This window comes from Podarcis erhardii (assembly GCF_964252035.2).
Source record: "Podarcis erhardii genome assembly, chromosome: 2".
Lineage (NCBI taxonomy): Eukaryota > Metazoa > Chordata > Lepidosauria > Squamata > Lacertidae > Podarcis > Podarcis erhardii.
The window spans coordinates 60,091,465-60,117,347 of record NC_138498.1 but is presented as its reverse complement, the minus strand read 5'-3'; the positions used below and the strand labels follow the sequence as shown (position 1 = coordinate 60,117,347).

At 41.1% G+C, this 25,883-nt stretch overlaps 1 protein-coding gene across 2 annotated transcripts; it reads right to left on the bottom strand.

Moving 5' to 3' along the window:
• Nucleotides 1-991: 991 nt before the first annotated feature.
• On the bottom strand, nt 992-11,869 carry LOC309335380 (uncharacterized protein). 2 transcript variants are annotated; one of them, XM_081850428.1, is made up of 4 exons: nt 11,787-11,869; nt 4,145-4,306; nt 2,971-3,456; nt 992-2,302 (listed from the first exon to the last, which is right to left on the bottom strand). In XM_081850428.1, exons 2-4 carry the CDS (start codon nt 4,295-4,297, stop codon nt 1,973-1,975), a joined length of 969 nt encoding a protein of 322 aa, XP_081706554.1. In that variant the 5' UTR covers nt 4,298-4,306; nt 11,787-11,869; the 3' UTR covers nt 992-1,972. The 2 variants fall into 2 exon arrangements, with proteins under 2 accessions (XP_081706554.1, XP_081706553.1); XM_081850427.1 differs by lacking the exon at nt 11,787-11,869 and adding an exon at nt 11,285-11,615.
• Nucleotides 11,870-25,883: the final 14,014 nt, after the last annotated feature.

Genomic DNA, 25,883 nt, shown 5'->3' with positions numbered 1-25,883 from the left:
CTTAGATTCATTGTTCACATAAATCATACAGAAAAGCCAGTATAGAGGAGCTAATTTTAGATACGGTATATCCCGTAGCTAGAAATGAGGGCTTTATTTGATCCTCTGAATGTTTAGAAATGCAAAAATTAAGCTTCATGATAATCTTTTAGGGGTCTTTTTTTTGTACAACTCTTCAGCATCATTCCCTATAACAGAAAATTTAGGAGGCTGAGTGTTGACAAGATTAGGACCACAGTGGGACCACTGAGAATCTTAGAGCAAGGCAGTGCTTTTTTTCTAAAAAAAATGTTTAGGGGTAGTCTCATTTTCCTACTCAGATTGAAATATTGCCCCTCAATGAGGCCAAACTTAGATTCACAAAATGTTTAGGGGTATGCATACCCCTGCGTCACTCCCCCCGAAAAAAAGCAGTTGAGCAAGGTACAGTGGTACCTTGGCTTAAGTACTTAATTCATTCTGGAGGTCCATTCTTAACCTGAAACTGTTCTTAACCTGAAGCACCACTTTAGCTAATGGGGCCTCCTGCTGCTGCCGCGCCCCCAGAGCATGATTTCTGTTCTCATCCTGAAGCAAAGTTCTTAACCCCAAGTACTATTTCTAGGTTAGTGGAGTCTGTAACCTGAAGCATGTGTAACCTGAAGCGTATGTAACCCGAGGTACCACTGTATTTGAAAGTGACTGAGTGTCAAAATCAAAACAGATTCCATTATCCGTTCCCAATTTTGGCTGCAACTCTAGTTACCACAAGATTTTTTGGCATCCCTAAAACCAGTTGGGCTTATTGCTTATGCCTAAGGAATTGCTTACAGCACATGATGCAGTTTTAAACAGGTCTGATCCTGTACAAGGATCCTGTACAAAAATGTCCAAGGCCATTTTTAAGCTGCTCTGGGCTTCTTGGAGGAAAAATTTGTCCAATTATGTGGTTGCTAGAACATATTGGGTTATTTATGAACAGTCTCGAAGAACACACATTTTAAAACATGGCACATTAATAAATAGTTGTATTTATTAAGTTTTTATACAAAATAGTCCCTCCCTATCCATAGCTCATATCAAATATAACAAAATACAGGAACTGTTTTTTGTTGTTTTTTATCATGGAGAAAAATTGCTTGAAAGATGTCTTATCAGCATTCATACTAGTAATTTGAAGACTTCTACATCCTCTTCAAAGGCTCCATGCCTCTCCTTTCTTCTCCCACATTTTTCTAAACTCTGACAAAGAATCAGCTGGTAAACATGGCAATGAATAATGCATCTTTCATTCCTACAGACTGAAAGTTGCTGTTTAGTGGGCAATTACAACACCTCTGTTACATACTGAATCTTTGTTATGCTGTTGGCCAGGATGGAGAATTGGTCAGGTTGTCCCTGTCTTCTTTCTGTAACAGGAGTGCTTGTAGAGGGAATTGTCAGTGGCAGCAACCAGAAATGATTGCTCATTAGATTAAGTACACTAGTTTTTCATCTGCAGTATATTATCCTCCATGCCTCAATATGCAAATTCTACACTTTTTGCCCCTGAACTATTTGGTTGCAGAAAGACTTCTCTTCTCAGATTTTCTCAGCTTGAGTTTTTGTGGTAGAGAGAGAAGCTAAATCTCAAACCACATATTAGCAACTTCTTATTTTAAACAGTGGTATGGGGGGCGTATTTTGGGAGCTTGCCTTGATCATGACAAAATTCTTCTTTCCTTCAACAATTTGAGAGTCTGATTGATCATCTATAGGGTTGGCAGTTTTTTAAAAAAAACGATAACTTTTTCATCTCCTTTATCTTCTGCCAGAGATGGTCAATTTCTCCAAGTTCAAGCAAAAGCTAGTTGAACATTTTTCCCATTTTTTCAATGGCTCAACTTAATATGAATAACAGTTTCTTGTTAAAATGTTTCAATATAAATTATTACTAGGCCGTGCAATGGTAAGAGTCCTTAAAACCATGCCTGTGGTTTCAATCCCAGTGGAGTCAGCACACCAAACAGCCATTCTCATTGTCCCTAGTTTCCGGTAAAGTTTCTTCACTTTCCATACCAAACATTTCCAGTGCATCTCTGCTGCTACAGAGCGCATTACTTGAGGCTTCTGGACCGAGAAGCAATTTCCCATACGTTCTATAATATGGAAAATATCCACTGTCGGAAGGTGATTGCCTCAGGTTTAAAATTTCATCGAAGAGAGAGAGGTCAGAATCGCAGGACTCAACGATGGAGTCAGTTAATACTTGGTTTTCAGTGAACTGAAGACTCTCAGAACATTGGCTGGTATCCTCTGATGTTTCACAGTTTTCCTGAATATCCTGAAAACATAAAGGGGTGCATGATCAAAATTCATGGATTATGTGAACTAAGGACCAGTCCCTAATAACTGTGGACTACTTTGGGATGCTCTTTCAGAAATCTGTGGGCCTCAGATCTGTGAAGTGTGAGAGTTGGAACCTCTCTGTCATTATTATTTATGTATCCCTAATGGGCATGAAAATATTGTAACAAATAATGAATTTGACAAAAGAAGCAATAATTCTTCCAAAATAATAAACAGATAAGAGTATAGAGTTCCCAGGGAGTGATTAGACAACCTCACACATCTAAATTGCCCACTTGCATATTGGCTTTTCTCTTTTTAAAAAAGACTACAAGTGTTTTAATACACATATTTATATGTAACATTCAGTTAGGCCCTAAATCTCATAGGTGAGCAGTGACAAAAATGATGTTCTGCCATCCATAAAGATAATAATAATAATAATAATAATAATAATAATAATAATAATAATAATTTATCATTTATACCCCGCCCAGCCACTCTGGGCAGCTCCCAATTGAATATGAGAAACACAGTACAGCATTAAACATTAAAAATTTCCCTAAACAGGGCTGCCTTCAGGTGTCTTTTAAAAGTAAGATATAAAGGAAATTATTGTATGATATTGGGTTCAGTGTAAGATTTGGCCTTTCTTGTACTTACAGGACCTTCAGATACTTCCTCAGTTTCACAGCTAATTTCACTCTTGATTTCCTCTGCATTGTTTGCCACACTCCCTTCGCTCTCTGCTCCACTGTGTATTTCACTGGGAAGATCTGAGCTGCCAAAGTATTCCTCATATGTTCTATAATATGGAAAATATCCCGTGGTGAGACTCACGTCCTTTAGAGGCTCATCTTCATACTTAGGATTAAAGACACAGCCATCGCTTTGAACTTCTTCTCCTTCTGCGTTCTCATGGCTCAATTCTATATTTACCTGCAGAGGGATTTCCACAAGGTTTGAGTATGTCCTGTAATAAGGTATGAACTCATTACAGGGCGCCACATCACTTGAGAAGAACAAGTCATTAAAAATGGTCCACTCGGTATTGAAATCCTCAGCACTATTCTCAACTGACTTGGAGGTTTCTTGACAGGAGAGAGTTGGTGCTCTTTCCTTTGTTTCTTTCAAACTTTCTTGGCTTTTCTAGAAAGAAAATGACAAAGGTTAACGTACTGAAAGGTCCACAATCATAATTTCATACATCAACGATCTATTATCTAATAACAATGATCACACCACTTGTAAGCAGAGATGTAAGAATGCATTGTTTTCCATTCCTCCCAGTAACCGTCTCATGCAACACTGTTTCCACTCTGCTGCAGTTTGTTCTATGCTGAAACCAATATTACATCTCTGAACATTGTGAGATGGGGAGAGCGCTATTGCTCAGTGCAGAGCATCTCCTTTGCATGCTAAAGGTCCCAGGTCCAATTTCTGGCATCTCTAGGTAGGGCTGGGTGAGAAACCTGCCTTAAACCCAGTGAGGCATATTTTGCATGCTGCTGAGCAGAGAGCCAGGCAGGCATAGAGAGGGTCCCTTGGAGGATGCTATAGGGAGGGAGGGGCCTGACATAGAGGGCTAGGGAGTGAAAGGGGAGCCACAAGCCAGTCTGGACAACAGTGTCACTAAGACAGGGGCAACCTGTAGAAGTCTCTCTGTGTTCTTTGTTCTGCTTTCCTTCATAAAGAAACTAACTGTAAGTTAGCCAAGTGTTTCACTCTTTTTCTCTCATCTGTGAATGACGTGCTCTCCTTGTCGGCTCCCTGACATTGAAGGGCTAGGACCTGGAGGGTGCCTGCACTTTTTTCACAGAATTAGAGGAGGCCATACCTCTTTTGACTGCAACCTTTTCTTTAACTTCCCAGTGTTCTTCCAGGGTGAAATCCCATTTTTCTGTTTCCTCATGAATCGGCAGCGTGCTTTGTGCTTATAATTCCTTTCATCCTGGGTTACTTTAGCCTCTGAGTTGTCCTCTTCCTTCATTGTGTGTAGCTTTAAGATGGAAATAAACAAAAAAGTCATCACGTGCGTGCTCCATGAATTTAGACACCAAAACCAGACGCTACTATCCATAAAATCACAGTTAGGATACACCCACTGAGACACCTTTACTATGAAACTAGCTAACTGCAAGTCCATGCAATGGGTAAGAGGTTGGCAGCACAAAGCCTCTTCTTCTAACAAAGGGAAGGAGTTGTGAGCGGGAGCCGGTTCCAGCGTTGGCAGGGGGGCATATTTGCCCCTCTGCATCAGATATTCTGGCTGCCGCACCGTGCTCTTCAGCCAGCCAATAGAGCTGGCTTGTGGGCAGGGCTTAGCTGCGTTTAAGCGGCCATAGCAGCGCCGTGCCCCTCATGCCGCTTCCTGAATTCGACGGATCACCCGCCCACACTCCCTTTAGGTCACATCTATGCTTTTGACCTTGCTATGGAGTTTGGTTGGTTGCCTTGGTTGCCCAGGGGGCCTGGTAGGAATTTTATCCATTTGGCAAATTGGTACCAGCCTCTTGGTTTTTGCCTACCTCATAGCCTGGAGAAGAGGAGGTTAAGGGGTGATATGATAGCCATGTTCAAATATATAAAAGGATGTCACATAGAGGAGGGAGAAAGGTTGTTTTCTGCTGCTCCAGAGAAGCGGACACGGAGCAATGGTTCCAAACTACAAGAAAAAAGATTCTACCTAAACATTAGGAAGAACTTCCTGACAGTAAGAGCTGTTCGACAGTGGAATTTGCTGCCAAGGAGTGTGGTGGAGTCTCCTTCTTTGGAGGTCTTTAAGCAGAGGCTTGACAACCATATGTCAGGAGTGCTCTGATGGTGTTTCCTGCTTGGCAGGGGGTTGGACTCGATGGCCCTTGTGGTCTCTTCCAACTCTATGATTCTATGATTCTATAGCAAATTGTCACAACTTTTCAAGTATTGGCGCTTAGGCATTGGAATATGTGTGGTATGTCAGAAGGCAGGTTGTAGCCATCACCTGCCCCTCCCCTCGTTGGGTATTCCATTAAACGGATTCGGCAGTCGTGGATCCTGTCCAATGCCCTGCTGGTGGCTAAGGCCATTACATGACCCCCGGTGACGCCAGGGGAAGCTTCCTGTTGTACTTGCATCAACAAGCTCCTCCCACTGGTTGTTAACCCTTGAATGACTCCCTGCTGAGCGGGGTGAAATCATGTATAGATTGTTTGATGCCTAAGCCAATACCACTCACATGCTGTAACCATTAACCTAAAATACTTGGGTCCTTGTGTTTTATTTATCACTTAGCGGGTGGTGGGTCCTTGACTCACAAAAGGAAAGACTGAAGGACAGTCTGGCATGACAAGGACCTTCTAGTTCCTCTGGTTTGCAATAATAGAAGTGTTGCAGCCCTAAGGGGATTCCAGGAGGGTTTCAATACACCTTTGCCCATAAGCAATGCAGAAAAGGGTTGTTTTTTTTTTTAAAAAAATAATATTTATTACTTTTCCAACAATTTAAACACTACAAAAAAGAAGAATACAATACAATACAAAAACACTACATAACACTAACACATTAAACTAACAAAACAAAACAAAAACAGTTTAAAACACATCAAATAATTTCAATATCTTATCTTTCATTCACTTATTTCCACGACCTCCTCACACCTCCCTTTTTGTATTCCACTTCTATTAATTGTTTCAGCAATTCCTTTCCATCTTCCTCTGTTTTCTATCCTATAATTATCTTAGCACATTCTAACCTTATTTTTTCCTTTAATGCTCTATTAATCTATTTATACTTAATTCCTTATAACATTTCTACTAAAGCCATATAACATCATTCCAACATTTTTCTAGCATTCATTAATTTCACAGTATTTCCGTAAATAATCTTTAAACTTTTTCCAGTCTTCTTCCACCGACTCTTCTCCCTGGTCTCGGATTCTGCCAGTCATTTCCGCCAGTTCCATATAGTCCATCAACTTCATCTGCCATTCTTCCCGGGTGGGTAAATCTTGTGTCTTCCAATACTTCGCGATGAGTATTCTTGCTGCTGTTGTTGCATACATAAAAAATGTTCTATCCTTCTTTGGCACCAATTGGCCGACCATGCCCAGGAGAAAGGCCTCTGGTTTCTTCAGGAAGGTATATTTGAATACCTTTTTCATTTCGTTATAAATCATCTCCCAGAATGTCTTAATCCTTGGGCATGTCCACCAAAGGTGAAAGAATGTACCTTCAATCTCATTACATTTCCAACATTTCTTATCGGGCAAATGGTAAATTTTTGCAAGCTTGACTGGTGTCATGTACCACCTATAAATCATTTTCATTAAGTTTTCTCTTAGGGCATTACATGCCGTAAATTTCATACCTGTGGTCCATAACTGTTCCCAGTCAGCCATCATTATGTTATGTCCAACATCTTGTGCCCATTTAATCATATCAGATTTCACCATTTCATCCTGAGTGTTCCATTTCAACAGCAAGTTATACATTCTTGACAAATTCTTAATTTTTGAATCTAACAATTCTGTTTCCAATTTTGATTTTTCCACCTGGAAGCCAACTTTTTTTGTCCAAATTGTATGCCTCCATTATTTGATAATAATGGAGCCAATCTCGCACTTTATTTTTCAATTTTTCAAAACTCTGCTATTTTATTCTGTCTCTATTGTGTTCCAAAATTTCCCAATATTTTGGGACTTCCGGGTTGGCGCCTCCGGCAATGGCTGAGCTCCTCCGATCAGGAGGAACTTACTCTGTGAAAAACATTTTTCGGGACGTCTAAAATTTCCACTCTTGACTGTTGTACTTCTAGGTTCTTCTGATAGTGCCAACCCAATATTCTATCTCTCTCTTCTTTAGTTCGAAGGGTGATCAAACAGTCTCTTATTCTATTCTTCTCTTTTTTCCCTCCTCTTCCAAGTCTGAAGGCCCTCACAATTTTAAACTCTTCTTGATCCAAGTCCAAGTCCCAAAAGTCAGCAAATTCCTGTGTGAGGAAGTCTATCAAGCTTTCCTTCTCCAATTCAGGTAGGGCTCTGATCCTCAGATTCGTCTGTTTTTCTTTAAGTTCAATCATAGCAAGCATCAACTTATGTTCATCAAGTTGCCTCTGTAGGGCTGGGACTCTCTCTCTCTCCAATTGTGTTACTTTACATTCCGCAGCAACGGCTTTCTCCCTAACTTCCTCCGCAGTCTGCCGTATCAAAGTAGATTCCTGAATCAATTTCTGGATGGTTTCTGTATTGGTATTCACCTTTTGTCCCAAATTATTTATACTGATAGTTGCAGCATCCACTTTCGCATTTGTCACATCTGTTTTCTTATTAAGCTGTTCCAGTGAATCATTTATCTTATTTAATGCAACCGCTAAGGCCTCTTCTGTCGACATTCCTCTTGGTTTTGAGTGTACTGGTACAGAAGCAGCCACAGAAGAAGCAGGGAGGCCTGGTGTTGAGCCTCTCCTGGGTTGCTGCAAAGTCCTCCCAGACCTTAATGTTTTTTTCTGCAGTTGGCTGGTCTGTTTTTTCCTTTCCATTTGCCATAGCACTTAAAAAATTCAAGGTCAATCGCAGAGTCTCACAGTTTTTTATCTTGCAGCTGGAAATTCCCCTAGCCCAGCTCTTGTAAAGCAACCAGTTTCAGAGGCTTCCACTAGGGGAAAACAGTTTCTATTTATATTAATCAATAATGTCCTCTTTTAAACACAGTTCAAAGAATCCAAAGTTAGTTTCAGTTACTTTTACTCCTTTTTAAAAGCAGCCAGAGACAGTAGAAACAATGTATTTCTCTTATTAGCTAGCTGTCAATGAACGTTCTATGCACTGTCAATGAACATTCCAAAAGACCTCAGTCCTGCTAGCAGCCCGTTTCCAGGGTCAGAGCGGCGGTATTTTAACTCTCTTCACTCTCTCCTGCAGGCATATTCAGTCCACAACTCCCCCCCCTCTTCTCCTGCCTCCAAGGGGGGGGGGGTTAATGTTCTTTACAGATGGAAATTTAGTCTTTTACAATAGGCTTTCCAAGACTTCAGCTTGCAGCCTCATTGCTTCAGTCTATTTACAAAAGGGGAAGGCAGACTTCCTGTATTGAACCTCCCCATTACGATACCAAATTAAACGTTTAAAAATCCAATTCTCCCGCCTCAGCTCTACTCATGGGTAGTTACTTTAGAATCAAATTGTCCACAGGAAAAAGTCAGCGCTCTCTGGCAACAGCTATGCGGCTTCACTCCGTGGAAAAAGCAAACGATTCGAAGCACCACGCTGCTCACCCCACGTCACTCAGGACCCCCGAAACCGGGTTTCCCCGTGAGTAAGGGAGGCGCAAAAGGTGCCCGCCAAATCCCACGCTCACAGGCTTCTCCTGCCTGTGATTTTTTGCGGGTCTCTGCCTTCGCCGTGGCGGCCAGACCCAAATTCCCACGGGGCAAATTCCTCCCAATCAGAGGAATTCCGCCATTACCGGAGGCACCAACCCGGAAGTCTCCCGGGGTTTTAGTCCCTGGTGCTTTTCCGAGGATTTTGTGATGCTGCCCTTACCAGCACAACTGGAAAATCAGGGATGACTATTTTTATGATTATTTACTAAATACATCCATTGCTTTTTCTTGTCACAGGCAGCTCAAAGCGACTTTCCAAAAGTGTGGGATATCAATAACTTGGTGCAACATTGTGTAACCTCTCAGGAAACAAATCAGAATAAATTATCAATAACAGTCAACATTGTACAACTTCCTGCAAACTTTGTGTAGGCACAACAGGGCAAAAACTCCATAAAAAGGTCATCTGGAAGCGCCCTGAGTCATTGGTCCAAATGCAACCAGTCAAAATCATGGCCAAATCCCTATTCTACTGGAACCCTGAGCTCACCAACCCAAACAGCTCTTTTTGCTTTGTACCTTCAACCCATCTAATGGCAAATAATGGATGTGTCTGTATTCTGAACCCCATAAGATTATGGGGCTTCATTGAACCTTCTCACAAAGGCTTGCAACTAAGCTCTCTGCAATATTTAAAAAAGTTTCTCCTATTTGTATTAATCTAGCTGCCTGTTCAGCTGATTTGTCATCGTTCATATGCAGTATAAAAAGATAAAAACATTTCACTCCTTTAATTTCCCCAGAGCTGACACTGTTTTCTCATTTGTCTTGATCAGACCCATCACCCTTCAGCCAAGTTAGTGTGTAAAACAGAAGCCTTGGTTTTGTAACCTTTGTAAACATTGAATTCATTCCACGTTCCCATTTTTGTTGTTGCTGCTCTTCCCTTTTCTTACTCTGGGAGATGCACGCATGACTCAGCTCCGTCCCAACAGGATGTAGCACATTCCATCTTCCACCCACTCTTTGCATAATATGGCCCCATTTGGCATCATTCTCCCAAACAAGTTAAAAATGCACTTGTTTGTGCATACAGGCCTTTGGGGAAAGGGGACTGGGACTGTTATTTCCCTCCTGCTGTTCTGTATAGTTTTACTGCTATCCTGATAGTATTTTTGTACAGCTGTTTAAAATGTTTAAACTGGATTGCTGGGCTAGATGGTTCTTTGGGCCCCTTCCAACTCTACAATTCTGATTCTCTGTGTATGCCACTCTGGGTTCCTATGGTAGGAAGATGTTAGAATTCCTGCTCCATGATTGCAGTCATGGGATTTTTGTCTATCACCTGATGGTATGTGTTTTGACTCCACAGAGTGGGAAGTGATGGAGACAGGATGTTTGTGTTACTGTGCTTCAGTGTGGTAAAAATATAAAGAATAAATATAGATGCCACACTATGTCATTATAGGGAATAGAAGGCCCATGCATAGCTTTTCATAGCCTTTCCTATGTCTGCTCAGTTAAGCAAACAGGAGGACGCAGCGATCGGTGGCTATGTTCTACCTCCAGCCCTGCCCCCGCCTGCTCTCCGCCCCACGGTGCCGGAGCATGAAGCTCCACTACTGACTGCATGCCTCTGAAAGCCCAATGCATGGGGACAGTGCAACTGTGTCTTTGTTGCTGTCCTCTCACAGACATCTGGTTGGCCACTGTGAGAACAAGACCCTGGACCAGATGGGCCATTGGTCTGATTCAGAAGGGTTCATATGTTACACTACCATATTCTGGAACTGCTGGGTGTACATATCCTAAAGCCGAGAGGAAGCACATAAATATGTATGCAGTAGGCGGGGCCGGCCCAAGACATTTTGGCACCTGAGGCAGACCACAGAAGATGCCTCCCTCCTTACTGGGGAAGAATAGGTGAATATCTACATCAGGAAGAAGGGGTGAATAAAGATCTACACCTGCCTCTCCTGTGGCTCCTGCCACCTGAGATAGTTGCCTCACCTTGCCCCGTGAGTGGACCGGCCCTGACAGTGTAGGTATGATCAGCAGTGGTAGACATTTCCACCACACTGTGCTGCTCCTGCCCTCCCAGTAAGCAGTAGCAACACAGGCAACAGGAGGTCAGGAGCTCCCTGCAGCTCACTACTGAGTCTGTTACAGTCAATTCCCCCCCCAAAAAAAGAAAACCCCCACTCCCATTGATTTGAATGGTAGAGATTTAAGCATGTGCTCAATGGTCTCACTGAAATCAATGATGCTTAAATGTGCTTTGTTTGAATTGTTTCTTGGTTGTGTCTGTGTGAGGCTATATGATATGGAATATAGGAAACTGCCTTATATTGAATCAGATAATTGATTGATCTAGCTCAGGATTACCTGCACTGATTAGCACTGGCCCTCCAGATGTTTTGGAACTACAATTCCCATCCTCCCTAGCTAACAGGACCAGTGGTCAGGGATGATGGGAATTGTAGTCCCAAACATCTGGAGGGCTGGAGTTTGCCTATGCCTAGATTAGCAGCTTCTCCTCTGGGTTTCCAACAAGTTTATTTCCCAGCCCTGCTTTGAGATGCTGTGGATTGAACCTGCGACCTTTGGCATGTGTTCTGGAAGGATAAAAACAAAAGACCACACTGCTTGCATTTATGCATGAGAGTGATAAAAGCACCTCCATTGTCTTCTCTTCCTTTTCTAACAATTCCTAGCAGCTACACTGGATGTGATTCCTTTCCAGATGTAACAGTAACTGAAATACACCAACGCTCACACAGAAAGTCACATTTTTGTAAGGTCTATCTTTGATCTACTAGTGTTTGAAGATTTTTCATCCACACCAACTCCCAAGTGGGTTCTTCTCTTTCAAGCCAAAGACTGTTCTCCAAGAAATGTTTCTTTGAAGGCAACTTCAGGGCATCCTATAAAGACTTCACAGAGCAAAAGCCCACACATTTCAAAATAAGCTAGAATCATTGGAGAATGGAGAGGATAAAGACATTTTCTGAACTCATGAAATTCTGGTTATATTGCTTCCTTTTTCTTTCTTTAGACTATTCCTAATTTTGTATCTCAAACATATGCCAATGAAGTGTGGGTGTGGGTGTAAGAGGAGTGTGTGAGAGATTTTCAAGGGACTCATAGATATATTCAGCTTTCCCCTTTTCATAGCTTACCTTCTGTCAAACCACAGACCTATGAATAGTAGAAGGATTCAGTCATGACATCAAGACGGCAGTTTGTTCTCTCCTTTGGTGAGGTCATAAGTAAGGTTCCAAGAGGCTTCCAACAAGACCAGCTGCATGGAGATTGAGACGAAGATCAGAAGATTCCCCATTTTCCTTTCCTCACATTGTGTCTGACCGTGCCATATTCCTTGATAATACCAAAAAGTGCCGCTAAGCTTCAGATATATACATTGTTCATCTTCTTTTGGACCCAATCCTTGTTGTATTTCTTCAAGAAACATTATTATACTGGAACTTTGAAATCTCTTGTTCTGGTGTATATTTCAAAATAAGTTAGGTACAAAGGTACAATATGGTGGCACATTGTGAGACCGATAATGCTGGGTGTTTGCTGAACTACCGATATACAACCTCTCATTTATTGTGCAAGTGTGGTGGTTCAGTATCTATGCCATACGATGCCTGAATTGGTTGGACAGAGAAAACATCCCTCTTCAGCAATTTGGGCTATTGCAGCAAGTTACCCCTACTGGATCGCACACAAGGCCAAGCTTTTTAAAAATTGAAACTGGAATGGGGGCCTGTTTGGCGTGCAGCGGAGAAACTTACCTAGTGTTGCCAGTACAGTGGTACCTCGGGTTAAGTACTTAATTCGTTCCGGAGGTCCGTTCTTAACCTGAAACTGTTCTAAACCTGAAGCACCACTTTAGCTAATGGGGCCTCCTGCTGCCGTTGCAACGCCGGAGCATGATTTCTGTTCTTATCCTGAAGCAAAGTTCTTAACCTGAAGCACTATTTCTGGGTTAGCGGAGTGTGTAACCTGAAGCGTATGTAACCTGAAGCATATGTAACCCAAGGTACCACTGTATATAGATAATTAAGATGGACTCAGATGGACTGGGTTCAATTTTTAGTGAAATATGAAGCTTTTTAGATTGCCTTCAGTAAGTCACTTATCTCCCTGCCTTTTCTACCTTACAGGGTTCTTGTGATGATGGACTGGGATCTTTCATGCACCTGTAAATATAAATACAAGCACATTTTCAAACACTTGATTATTATTACTTCTTAATGTTCAGTCCATTCAGTTTACTGCTCCACCAAAAGCGGTTTTATCCATTGAGATTGTTACGCAAAACTTAACATACCGGGTGCTTTGGGGTAAGATGGGGAGAGGCATTGCATAACATTTGTAGGCAAGACAAAAGAAACGTATGGTGGATCCCTTCAGAGGTTTAGGTTCCATGTGTTACTGGAAGGCCCACTTTTTTTGGAAAAGTTTTCATGTGCATCAGTCCATTGGAAAACACATTAATACTTTAATATTAGCCTGGTCAATAGCACAATCTTAGGTTTTTGTTGTTTTTCTTAGTATAACTTCCAGATTTCTGTTTGGAAATACATTCCAAACTATTCCATCTGTGTTCACAGCTGGCTAAATAATTCCAACTCCTTCTTGAATAGAACAGGGTGTTACTTTGGGCTAAAACAACATAACCCTCTTTAAATGTACAAAAAGTATATGATGAACTTCAAAGAGAACCACCAGGTACTGAACAAACTACTGAAGATCAAAACCTGGATGGAAACAGATTATTTCTGCGCAAGGACACAACTGCTTGATTGCTGTTAGAAATCAAGCCATTATGACCAATGGTTAGGGAGGACAGGAGTTGTATCTGAACAACATCTGGAGGGACACAGATTCCCAATCCCCTATTTAGATCTTTAAACTACAAATTGATAAAAAGCAGGGAGGGGGGAATCCATCCTTTTATAGTTAAAACAAGCAAATCATCAGTTATTTATAAAAATGCATACTTGGCAGGAAGGGGGAAAATCTGTCACGTAAGAACGGAGAACCTACTGAAATATTTCAAGTACCCTCTTGTTCCCTTTAAAACATGGTTGCCATTAATTCTGCTCTTTTTCAGGACAGAATAATGGGTGTAATCTCTCCCACTGACCAGCTGTGACAGCACCTCTGGTTTAGACCCCTTCTTCAAAACAAAGGCTTCTATTATTATCATCTGATTTTAAAATATGAATGTAGGTTTGTATCTGATACACACAACCCAGGTCAAGTCATAACATCTGTTTCATTTTATTGGTTCTTATACGAATCTTTCTTTGAAAGGAGATCATTAATTTTCTTCTACATGGAACCCATAAGTCAGGATCCTCTCAACACAGAGAAATGAGGGAAGTATTTGTTCTTGTGTCTTCTGCAAGGTACACTTGTTCCACCCTAAAATAGGCACTGTAACTGAAACATTTTGTGTGTGTGTGGAACAGGCCAGATAAAATGACTAATACTGTCTTTTACTACACATTTGCACACACATATCAATTCCAGTAGGACAAGGGGCAATTTACATCTCAGTTTTTTTATGAATCAGTAAACCCCATTCATTAAGTGTGTGTTTTCATGATAGAGGTGAATGCTGAGGTATATGTTATATATGAAAGCCAGTGTGGTGTAGTGGTTGAGTATTGGACTAGAATCCAGGAGACCAGAGTTCAAATCCCTAGTCTGCCATGAAGCTGGCCTTGGGCCAAACACTGCTTCTCAGGCTAACCTACCTCACAGGGATGTTGTGGGGACTAAATGTGGAGCTCACTATCTTGACCTCCTTTGAGAAGAAGTGGGATATAAAGAAAAAAAACTTACAAACTTACAAACAAGGTTTTTTTTCTTTCTTTCTTTTATGTTTTTTGTCTTTTGTCTTTTTTATTTTTTACTTCTTTTTTCATCTGTGTTTGCCTTTTTCTTTTACAGTCTTTATTATTTTTGTCATATTTTTGTATGTAACTTTTAAAAAATTGCTCAATAAAGATATTATTAAAAAAAAAGAGAGAAGAAGTGGGATATAAATGCAATAAAGAAAACAAAACAATAAAATATGGCATAGGTACTAGAATCAACTGAAATTCAAATTGTTATGGTTAGTGCCAGAGAAGCAGAGCAACATCCAGGATGTTTCTAGAGCAAGACAGTGCAAGCATTGTGTGTAAGAATTCATGCAAGTCTTCAAGGACTTCAAGATCAGTAGGGATGGACTAACACAAGCCACAGCTTGTTATCCACAACAGTGCTCCCCACCTGTGCATCTACCCTATGGGTAGAAATTATGATATTTATTAGATCTGGAGAAGCAAGATCATGGTGACCTTTTAAAGTAAGTACAAGTAGTTTAAAGTGAAAGTGAAAAGAGAGAAACCACTGGAAAGCAGATGAGTAATAAGGTTGAAATGGAAAGTGGAAAATACCAAATAAGAAGCAGAAAGACTGTTATAGTTTTACCATAAACAATGTGAGAAATAGTAAGAGAATATGTTTGTAATATCTGCAGAAAAACCAACACAATTGTATTAAATGAGTGTACTTAAATGAACAGAGATGAGAAATACATTAATTTAAGAGCACAAGAAGAGCCCATTCGGGTCAGATCAAAGGCCCATCTCATCCAGCAACTTATTCTCCTAGTGGCTAACCAAATGCCCAAGGGAAGGCTGCAAGCCGTGTTAAGTATAATTGGTTTAATTCACATTGATATGGGAATGGCTATGTGTATCAATGAAAGATTTAACATGGGGATTTTCCACAGAGCTATACTGAAGCCAAGAATAGGACTCTGAACTCTAACTCAGTTGATAATTAACTATTGTTGTTTTCTGCTAGCTAAGATGTGATGGTTTAGCCTTAGATCACATGAGAGGTATTGAATTGCAAAATTTGCCATCTTGGAAGGGCTGGAGTCTTTTTGTTCTCAGACTCTGCGAGAGTGAGGCTATAAATGAAGCTCTCCAGGAAAACAGCTCTGGGCAAATGGAGGCTGCAAAGGGAGAGAGACCTCTGCTTATAGGCATGTTAGGAGTATTTAATTTTTTGTAAAGTGCTGAGCCTATGCCTTGGACTCGTATATGTCTCATGGAACTGTTTGGATGTATCATTTTGCTATGTTATGAAGAAAGTTCTTCCAGTAAAGTTTTGAACCATCTAATGGATCTAGACAATGCTTCATTTCAAACATAGCCAGTTTTTAATGCACCCAGTCACTTTGAACTGTGCAATATTAATATCTGCAATAAGCCAGACCTGAATGTAGCAGCACTATCCCAGATTGTGAATCCCAGCAGCTAATATTCAGAGCAATACTGACTCCAACACTGGAAGTAGTACATAGCCACCATAGCCTAGTAGCCATTGATAGCCTTAAACTCCATGCATTTGTCTAATCCTCTTTTAAAGCCTTCCAAATTGGTGACCATCACTGCATATTATGGTAGTGGATTTTGTAGCTGAACAGTGCTCTGGATGAAGAAATGTTTCCTGTTGGACTGTCTTGAATCTCACACGATTCTGCTTTATTGGGTGACCCTGGGCTGGCATATTATGAGAGTGGGTGAAAGACTTCACTTGAGGATCAAATGGCCTTGGACCAGTTTATTCACAACCGATAGAAATTACAGCATGTCCATTTATTGCATTGGCTAATTGGGTTCAGATGGGCTAATTGGGTTCAGATGATACTTGTGAAGACCTGCTGATTTCAGGAAGCATCAATCTTGAGAAAGAGGATGCAGAGATCTATTAGCCTTCAGGTGAGTATTTGTGGGAAAGAGGTGAGGCATGGGTCATCCAAAAGAATGCTGGAAGAGCCCTATGGGACAATAAGAGACTCTTTGGTCTTAATGCTACAGTTAAATAATTCTCTAATGAGTAATGATTCCATTCTCCCTTGCAAACACATTTATAATGAATTGGTGAAAGACAATGCAAAACCATTAGAATCTTTCAAAGCTCCCCTGGCAGAAATGAAAAGCAGACAGTGCAATGAATTAAAGTAATGAAACACTGAGCTTCCATTAAAAAATATTAGCACCACTAATATTTCATGACTTCTGGCAGGAAGTAATGAAGATGGCGCCTTTAGCACATCAAAGAAGTGTTGAGATCATGGTTTCGCCACCATCACATCTTAAACACACTGACAGAAGCTCAAGAAACCAGGTTCTCTGTGCAATCCACACACCGGTTTTCATGCAAAGTGATGCTAGTAAAATAGGTATACTTGACATGCAAGCCTCAGTATTGTATATATTCTGTATGTGCTGCTGCTAGTAGCCTATGCATATACAGAAAATTTCAGTGTCCCTGTTATGAAAGCCATGTAGTCCCAGCTCATCATTAGGCAATTAGATTTTAGAACTTCAACTCTTTCATATAAGTGGGAACATCACATACAGACTACGATTCAGGTGTCTTGTACAAGGCGTATATTTTTTGTTACAGGGACTTAAGGTACAGGCAGTACATGCTAACTACTTCAAATATTTCAAGAGAGTGCAGAAACCTTTCTTCAGTTTACACCTGGTTCTCATTATTACTTGGGAGGGGTGAATTAATCTAAGAAGTAATCAGTCATTCAATGAACTATACAAGATGAATGGTGATAGGGCTTTGTACACATCGTTGAGAATCAAGAATACCATAGTGGACAACCCAGCTGGCTTTTTATGGAGAACTGCAGACTGACCCAGTAAATAAAATTCCAAAGTCTAACAGTGATGTGTGTGTATTTTGGACAACCCCTCCTTCAATCTATAAATCAAGATAGTCATAGATACTATTATATATTTCAGGCATGCTTAAACACAAATCATTCAACAGTTGAACTGTGTGTGAATTGTTATTGCAAAGTTAACATTGGTCATCATAAGCATTTCATTAATCCTCTGAGTTCTAAACATTAGATGGATTCTCTTTTGAAATGTTGCTTACAAGTGCTGCTGTGGTGTTTCATGCTACAGTGAATTCCAGAAATGTTTTCACTACTAGAGTCTAGTCTTTATCAATGGTTATATTGATTTAAATACAACAGCATTAGGACAAAGAATGGAATGCTAAACCTATTATAGGCTTTTGGGGTGGTTTGCAGCCATTTCAGTTTTTTTCTTGCAAGCATGGATATGTGTGGAATTTCCATAATGAGAGCTAAGACGGTTGTTGCCACAAAATAATAATGTGTCAAACAGACATGCATTTAACCGTGTTGTAGTGGTAGTTCTTTGAACATACATTTGCTACATTCCAATACATTTGTTTTAAGAGCAGAGCATTCATTCTCAAAAAACTTCCACTACATGTAACCAAACAAGCAAAACCTAACAGTGAATACTGTACTAAGCACTCTGGGAATGTGACCCTGGTTGTTATGAATCTCTTCAGTAGCAGACTACAAAATAAACAGATTTGAAATGAGCCTCTAGTGTTTGAATGCCTGTGACACGCTCAGAAGAACCTAATATGAAATAAGAAGGTATAGCATGTGAGTGCAATGAGGGAGTCTTTGTTGTGTGATGGGGTTTGCAAAGTTATTTTTAAAACTGGCCACAATTCTGTCTTGCATTCATTTAGCATACTTCAAGAAATCTGGAAGTAACTATGGAACTGCATTAAGTTTTAATTGGAACAGCTTAGGGCAAAAATGCATGTTTCGTGAAGCATGTGTTTTAAAATGGTGTGCTTAACACTGCCACTTTAGTTTAAAAGAGAAGCAGCTGATTTTCATGTGTTATTGGTTTGGAGAGACAACCAGTTAAGAGGAGCCACTCCTTTCTTCCATTGCCTGCCGTCTAGCAAGTCTCCTGAACCTCCTGGAAGTACCTCTGCCTTGCAGTTCTACCACATCCAGGAGGAGAAGGGGAAGAGGGAGGGTGAGGGTATGCAAACAAGACAACTTAATAATATAAGAAAGGCCTGCTGGATCAGGCCAATGGCCCATCCAGTCCAGTATTCTGTTCTCACTGTGCAAAAACCTCAAGCAGGGCCCAAGCACAAGAGCACTCTCTCCTTCTGTGGTTTCCACCAACTGGTAGAGCTGGTAGAAGAGCATAAAGAAAAGGCAGGAGAGAAAGTCAATGTAGCTTGCTTTCAGTGCAACACCAAAGGTTGGTCATGGAAGAAAAAGCCACCACATCCTTTCACTTGATTTCCCCTTCTAAATCAGAGGTGAGGAACCAGAGCAGCCCAAGGCCTGCCAGTCTCCCCCATTTGATCTGTGAGGCCATTTTGGCCAAGACAGACCTACTTGCCGTTGCAAGTACCATGTTGGGGTGCATGGTTTCAAACCATATGGGGGTGAATATGGTTCACAAGACGTCATTGTGACATCAAATGATTGACAGGTGGAGCAACCCCACACCCTGCCACACTTGGCTGGCATGGGTTAGGGGATATAATGATCCAGACTGTGGCTGGCTGAAACTAGTTTACCACTCCTGTTCTAAGAGATGTAATGGTGAAGATTGGGCTCCAAGAACAAGGCAAAGCACTGTCTCTGTTTGCTCTCTTAGCTCCCTCTGGATGACCCAACTGGACCCAAGCCTCCCTCCATACCACCCAGAGAGCAAAGGTGAAGGAGCAAACAGAAGCAACAGCTGACCTGAACTCGGTATTCTCTGGCCACAATCTTCCACCTGGCTCAGAGATGAACTTGGGAGGGGGAGGAAGAATTGCCAGGAAGCCCTGCTCCCATTCAGGCCAGATGATGTGGCCTTACCAGATTCCTCCAGCTCAAGAACACCCCTCCAGATGGTGTAGAAACCAGAGGTTACAGAACTTTTTAGAGAGAGAGAACTGGGAGGCAGGTGGTGGCAGGGAGTGGGGCTAATAAGAGGTTCAGGCCAGCCAGCCTTCAGAAGGTTTCAGAAGGTTTGGCACGCTGTTGAGGCAACAGCTCCCACTGAGAGTCTCCTATTGAACAATGGTCACTGTGAGCTCTCCAAGGTACTGACACCATGACTTCTGCCCTTCTCCCTATCAGTGAGTGCCCTTGGGAGTCTAAGCTGAGAGGACAGCACAACCCCAATAAAATCAGCCTGAAGTCCATATTTTGCATCCTTTCCCCCAGAGTTCTGCTTGGTTTATTTTAAAAGGAAAACATAATGAAGAACAGGAGAAGCTGAAGAGTGGCAATTTGCTGCAACAATCTCCAACCTTCTCTCTCTCTCTCTCTCTCTCTCTCTCTCTCTCTCTCTCTCACACACACACACACACACACACACACACTCTCACACACCCTTTTTGGTGGTGGTGGTGGTGGGGAGAAATGCAAAAAACTAAAACTAAACTGATGTCATGAAATGGCAGGGAGCAGGGAGAGAACCCCGACGAGGGGTGTAGCCAGAACTGGGAAACACTGGGAAAAGCTGGGGAAAGGAGAGGTTATTGGAGGCAGTATTCACGTCATTTTAATATATTTTTTCTGGTATATTATATCTGGTACCGGTTTGGAACTCCTTCTGGAAGTGGGAAGCGAGATATGAATTTAATTTAATTGAACCACCGCCTTCTGTGTAATGTGCACAACAACTCTGAGTCCAGGCTAAGGAGATGTCATGCTAGAGCTGCTACCACTTGACCCTTTGCTTTACAAGAGTGGCTAGGGACTTCTGTCACTGAATGGCACCTCACAACTTTCTATTTTAACTTAAAAGGCATTGCAACAAGCGGTTTATATGATACATCCTTCAGATTTAATATAACATGTTCATTTCACCTCTTGAATACATAAACAAGGCCAAAGCCAAGGGCTTTGAGTAGCTGACTTGCTCATTTGACTGATTTGTGGTTTTGAGAAGAGAGGCATTTTTTAAATGGTAATACTTACGCATGAAAGAGAATTTTATTTGGTTCACATTTTAAAGTGAGCTGATCCAATTCATATCTACCAGATTAATACTTGGGTTGAAACATAATTATCTATCAGATTTCACACTTCTCTGCAGTTCTCAGCTTAAAAAAAACCATATGAAACTTTTGCCTCCTGATTTCATCATTATATCCAGCCACTGAGTCTGAACTTTCTATGGCCAGTATTCCTTTCATTGTAATTAGAGGCAGAAGGATGGAGTGAAAGAGAGGCAGATAAGAATATGGTACATCATATATCTTCTTGTGTTGCCAACCTTGAGATCCTGTTTTATTTCTACCTGTTACAGAATTACATGTTGCATTAAACCCAATGGAAGAAAATCTAGTGGAAGGTAATCATTTTCAGGAGGCTTAGCAGTCTATAGAAAATAGAATCACAATGACAGGAGGGGAATATGTGAGCTGTCAAGGAGTGTCAATCCTCAAGTCTTATCATGTATATATTTCTGACTGCACATAGCTGGAGATAGGGGTAGAGGGGATGAAAAAGAAAAAAAGTAACTGTGTAAAAACATATTACCTTCTGAAAATGACATGCAAAATTGAAAGAGATTTATAAACTGTTTGCAGGATTTAGGCTTGGAAAACACCTATTCTTGTCTGGTTGTAAATATTTCACAGACTTTCAAATTGTGTGAAACTTGATGCTTGTGAAATGTTATTCTTTCTTTAAACTGCCTGGGGAACATAATTGAAAGATTGTATTTTTTAAAAAAAGCTTATTTTTTTTAAAAAAGCTTATGCTGAATTATAAACATGAAAATGTTCCCAGAAAGAGAGAGCACTGCAATTCTTCAGACAACTCTGAAATGATACAGCATGCATTTCTTATTTGTTTAATTCTATTTAATTTATCCATTCATTTATTTCCACGTTTGTATGCCACTTTTCAAAAGCAAGCCCCATCCCAAGATGGCTCACATCACAAATTTTGTCATGAATGTAATCATAACCTATGAAGCACTATCTGGAGTAAAATGGAAAGGGCTGAATTCAGTATCATGAAAGATCTCTGCCCAGGTGTGGTCAGTTTCCCTACTGTGGCTCTGGATGACACAACCTACAATGTTTGGCAGGTCCCCTGGATAATATGGAAAGGTTTATGGGGACAAAGCTGGGAGGAAGTGAAAGACCCTCTGCCCAGGCAGACTTCTGCTTCTGAAATGTTGGATCCAGTCCTAAAACATCAAAAAATGTTACCTCAGCAGCACTTAAAAGAACACAAATGGTATAAAATATTACATATATTAGATTTAAGCAGTTGACAAAAGAGAGATTAAAATAGCAGCGCTTTGAATACAGTATACTAGGATATTAGTTAAAAGTGACTTCAAGCAGAAAAGCCTTCAAGGGATGTTTCAAAAACAACTGAATGGGAGCTATATGTCCCTGCCTACGGGGTGGCCACTAGAATGGCCCTGTCTGAAAGCAGTTGTCAAAATAACTTGACCCCAAACTGAAAGCTCTAAAGGTAACCACAAGCACTTTAAATTGAGCCCAGAAATGAAATGGCAACCAGCGTAGATTGGATGAGTGATATTTATTTATTTACAAATATTTCTATACCCCAAGGATTAAAAAACCACAGCCAAGTGATCATAATAAAATCATCAATAAAAGACGTTACTTGCAGCAATATTACACCAACAAATCAGTAAGTCAGCTTAACATTCATCCCTCAGGGAATGCTTGTTTACCTGGGCTAACAAATATGCTAAAATCAATGTTTTCTGCAGAGTGCAGCTAGAAAGGTCCTACTGAGTAGCACTTGACCCCTGAGGAATTCCTCCAACGAGAGGTGATGGACTCTCCTCCCTTGGAGGTTTTTAAGCAGGGGTTGGATAGCCACCTGTCGGGTATAATCTAATCAAGATTCCTGCATTGCAGGGGATTGGACTAGATGACCCTTGGGATTTTCCTCCTGACTGTGAGGGTCTCAACCTGCCTCTTGGGGCACTGTGGTTCACAGGGGATTGGGGGTTGTTCTGTCTTGCTTCAGAGGTCAAGCCCCCTTTTTGCAGGGAGAGCTCCTTGCCAGTCTCCACTGAAGGTCCCAGGTCCTCCTCAGCTGTTCTGGACTGCTCCTGTGTTTCTGGAGGGTGCTTGCTCATCTTCGGCCAGATCTTGCTCAGGAGGAGAGTCATCTGATGTGGACAGGAAACCCACAAGGCCACCATAAAGTAGATCACAAAGCTCCAGAGTTATGAAATAGCAGCCCACTTCAACTTAACTTGACACCTTTAGCAAAACAGAATGACCAGTCCTACTATCTTATGGTGGAAGCTAGACCTGAATTTTCTGGTTGGTTAAGGGCAAGGTTGCACTTAGAAGCCAACAGTTGCTTAATCTACTGGAGAGTAAAGAAGAGGAAGGAGAAGAAGCTTCCCATAATGCCAACAATATATTTGAAAGTTGTCTCCATTGTTCAAGGCTATGTACTAACCACAAAATCCAACTCTGGCCTCATAAAATCAATTGTGCTTTGCTGCTCAGCAGAACTGTATCAGGACTTGCTTCCATAGAAATCACAGCTATCGGATTTCATAGCTTTGCAAGCAGTCTCCAAAAGGAAAAATATTTATAAATATTTACACAGGTGTCCACTACAGGTATGTTGCATTCAAGGAAGAACGACAGGATGTAAAAGAAAATAGCATTTTTCCCAACACTGAACTCAAAGAGAGAGAGAGAGAGAGAGAGAGAGAGAGAGAGAGAGAGAGAAGACTATTTTCTTGTAGCTCACCTCTTCTGTTTGGCAAGTGGACTACAGGAAATAAGACTTCAAAGGAATTAACTGCACATCTGATGACATTTAGAGAAGAAAAGAAGAGAGGAGGATTTGCTTTTTTTAGACTTACAAATGGCATCTGTATTCATGACTGTCAATTTCCATTAAGAAAAAGGGGGTCACCCCTCAAGAAACATATGGACCAGAATTAAAAGGTAACTATGGTAACTGCAATTTAAAATAAGTATGCTTCAATATGACAAGCACTTGAATGTGATCATGCTCAACTAAAGTCCACTGACATAAGCTTCTTGGATGCTTTAATTTCTATTCCGTAAGCTCAATTTATGCCTTATACATTAGCTAAGGAGATATATACCATATTTTTTTGTGTATAAGACGCCCCCTATTTTGGGGGACCCCAGATTAAGAAAACACTCCTCAGCACTACCTGTGTATAAGACAAGCACCTAGTCTTATACATGGAAAAATACAGTAGATAGATAGATATAGAAATATAGATATATGGAACATTTTTCAGCTCAAGGGCTGCATTTGCTCATGGCTAACCTCCCTTGTGGATGGAGTGAGGGATGTGACTCTTATTATATAGTAGGCTACATTCCAGCCACAAAAAGCCACCATATATGTCTACACCAGGCATAAGCAAACTCCAGCCCTCCAGATGTTTGGGACTACAGTTCCCATCATCATCCCATCATCCCTGACTACTGGTCCTATAGCTAGGGATGATGGGAATTGTAGTCCCAAACATCTGGAGCGCTGGAGTTTGCCTATGCCTGGTCTACACACTCACCTACATGCATCTCTCCACACACTAGCCAGGCAAGCAAGAGGCATTCTCCCAATTTATTCCAGTCAGGGTAAGGCACTCAAAGAGGGTTTAGATTGGGCTGCTGAGGGGGCTGGGTCTGTAGCTTAAGTCCATTCTCACTACTGATGTCTCAAAGGAGCTGTATGAAGGGCAGCCTGCGAATGGGTGCATAGGGTGGGCTTTTCTGTGTCAGAGCAATGGGGGAGGACCTAAGGGAGTCAGTGGGTGGTGGACATATGCAAATGGTAGACAGAAAATGTAGTGTGCCTCAGCCTGTTAATTTTTAAGTGGCAGTTTCATAAAAGGGCTAAAACTGGGTGAAACTCCTGTTGTGTTGGATTTGGGGGGGAAATAAATCTATTTTTTATTTTATTTTTAACCAACCAAAGTCTTCCTATCGTTTAGGGCTTTCTGTCACATAGGAACAACCTGTTTTCAAACAGTGTAACATTTGGTTTTCCAAAATAAACCACTTCAAACGTCACTGGTCTTAATCATCTCAGAGATATTTTTGACTAACATTTACTTAAGAGGCACACATTGCAAGCTACAGCACATTCCTCGTGAAGAGAATGAAGATAGATATTGACATTCTTTTTATTTTCATGAGACATTAAAAAAGCACCCTTAAAATCTTTATAATACAAACAATCTCTAATGTTTGCAGACTTCTGTATTTTCATGGTACAATATTTTTCAATTAGGCAATCTTCTACTATATCTTCATAGCCAAAGCATAGGGGGAAATAAACCAGTAACAGCTTCAGTGAGGGATTCTTATGCTTTCTCTTTCATCCCCCCTCTCTCTCTCATACACATCTCACATAGGAAAAAAGTGCATCAATTAAATTTGCATTCTTTCCTGAATGCTGGTATTAATATTTGTCACAACATGCTCTTCAGTACATATTGAATAGGTGTAGGGTTGATGGCACTTTTCTAATACATATCACTCAACAGAATGATAGTCGAAGGTAGACTCATATGGCTAGAATGTTGGCCTGCACCATAAATCAGATTTAAAAGTAATGGGAATTCGTGAAGCTCGAGGGCTGTTCCTCTTTCAATCACTTTGTCTACATTATAGCTTCTAGTATCGAACATTGATTGAGTTGTTGTGGTGTGTCGGTTTCATACACGAGTCTCTCCAAAGAAGGATAACAGGCTGCAGAGAGGACTCAAATTCTAGTGCCAAAAGCAACATTAGCATGGCAACCAGGGGCAGCCTTTCTATCATGGAAGGCCGCCTGGGCCAGTACTGCCATTAGGCAAAGTGAGGCAGCCGTCTCAAGTGGCAAATTCTGAGGGCAGCAGTGGCAGCACTGCCACTTTAGCCATTCCTGTATGTTGAAAATCAGAGCTGCGGGTGCCGCAGAGCTCTCAATACACCTCCATGAGGCCCAGTAGGAATCATCCCCACTCACTTTTAGACACCGTCTGAAAACTGTATTATTCAGGCAGGCCTTTTGAACTTGAAATTCTTTGCCAACCAGCTTTTACTGTTGTGTCTGACATTCTTATCCTTTTTATTGGGTTCTTTAGGTTGCATATGCCTTGCAACGTTTTATGTGAAAGAGTGGTTTAGAAATATTTAAATAAATTAAATAGCCAGTGTGGTGTAGTGGTTAAGAGCGGTAGTCTCGTAATCTGGGGAACCGGGTTCGCGTCTCTGCTCCTCCACATGCAGCTGCTGGGTGACCTTGGGCCAGTCACACTTCTTTGAAGTCTCTCAGCCCCACTCACCTCACAGAGTGTTTGTTGTGGGGGAGGAAGGGAAAGGAGATTGTTAGCCACTTTGAGACT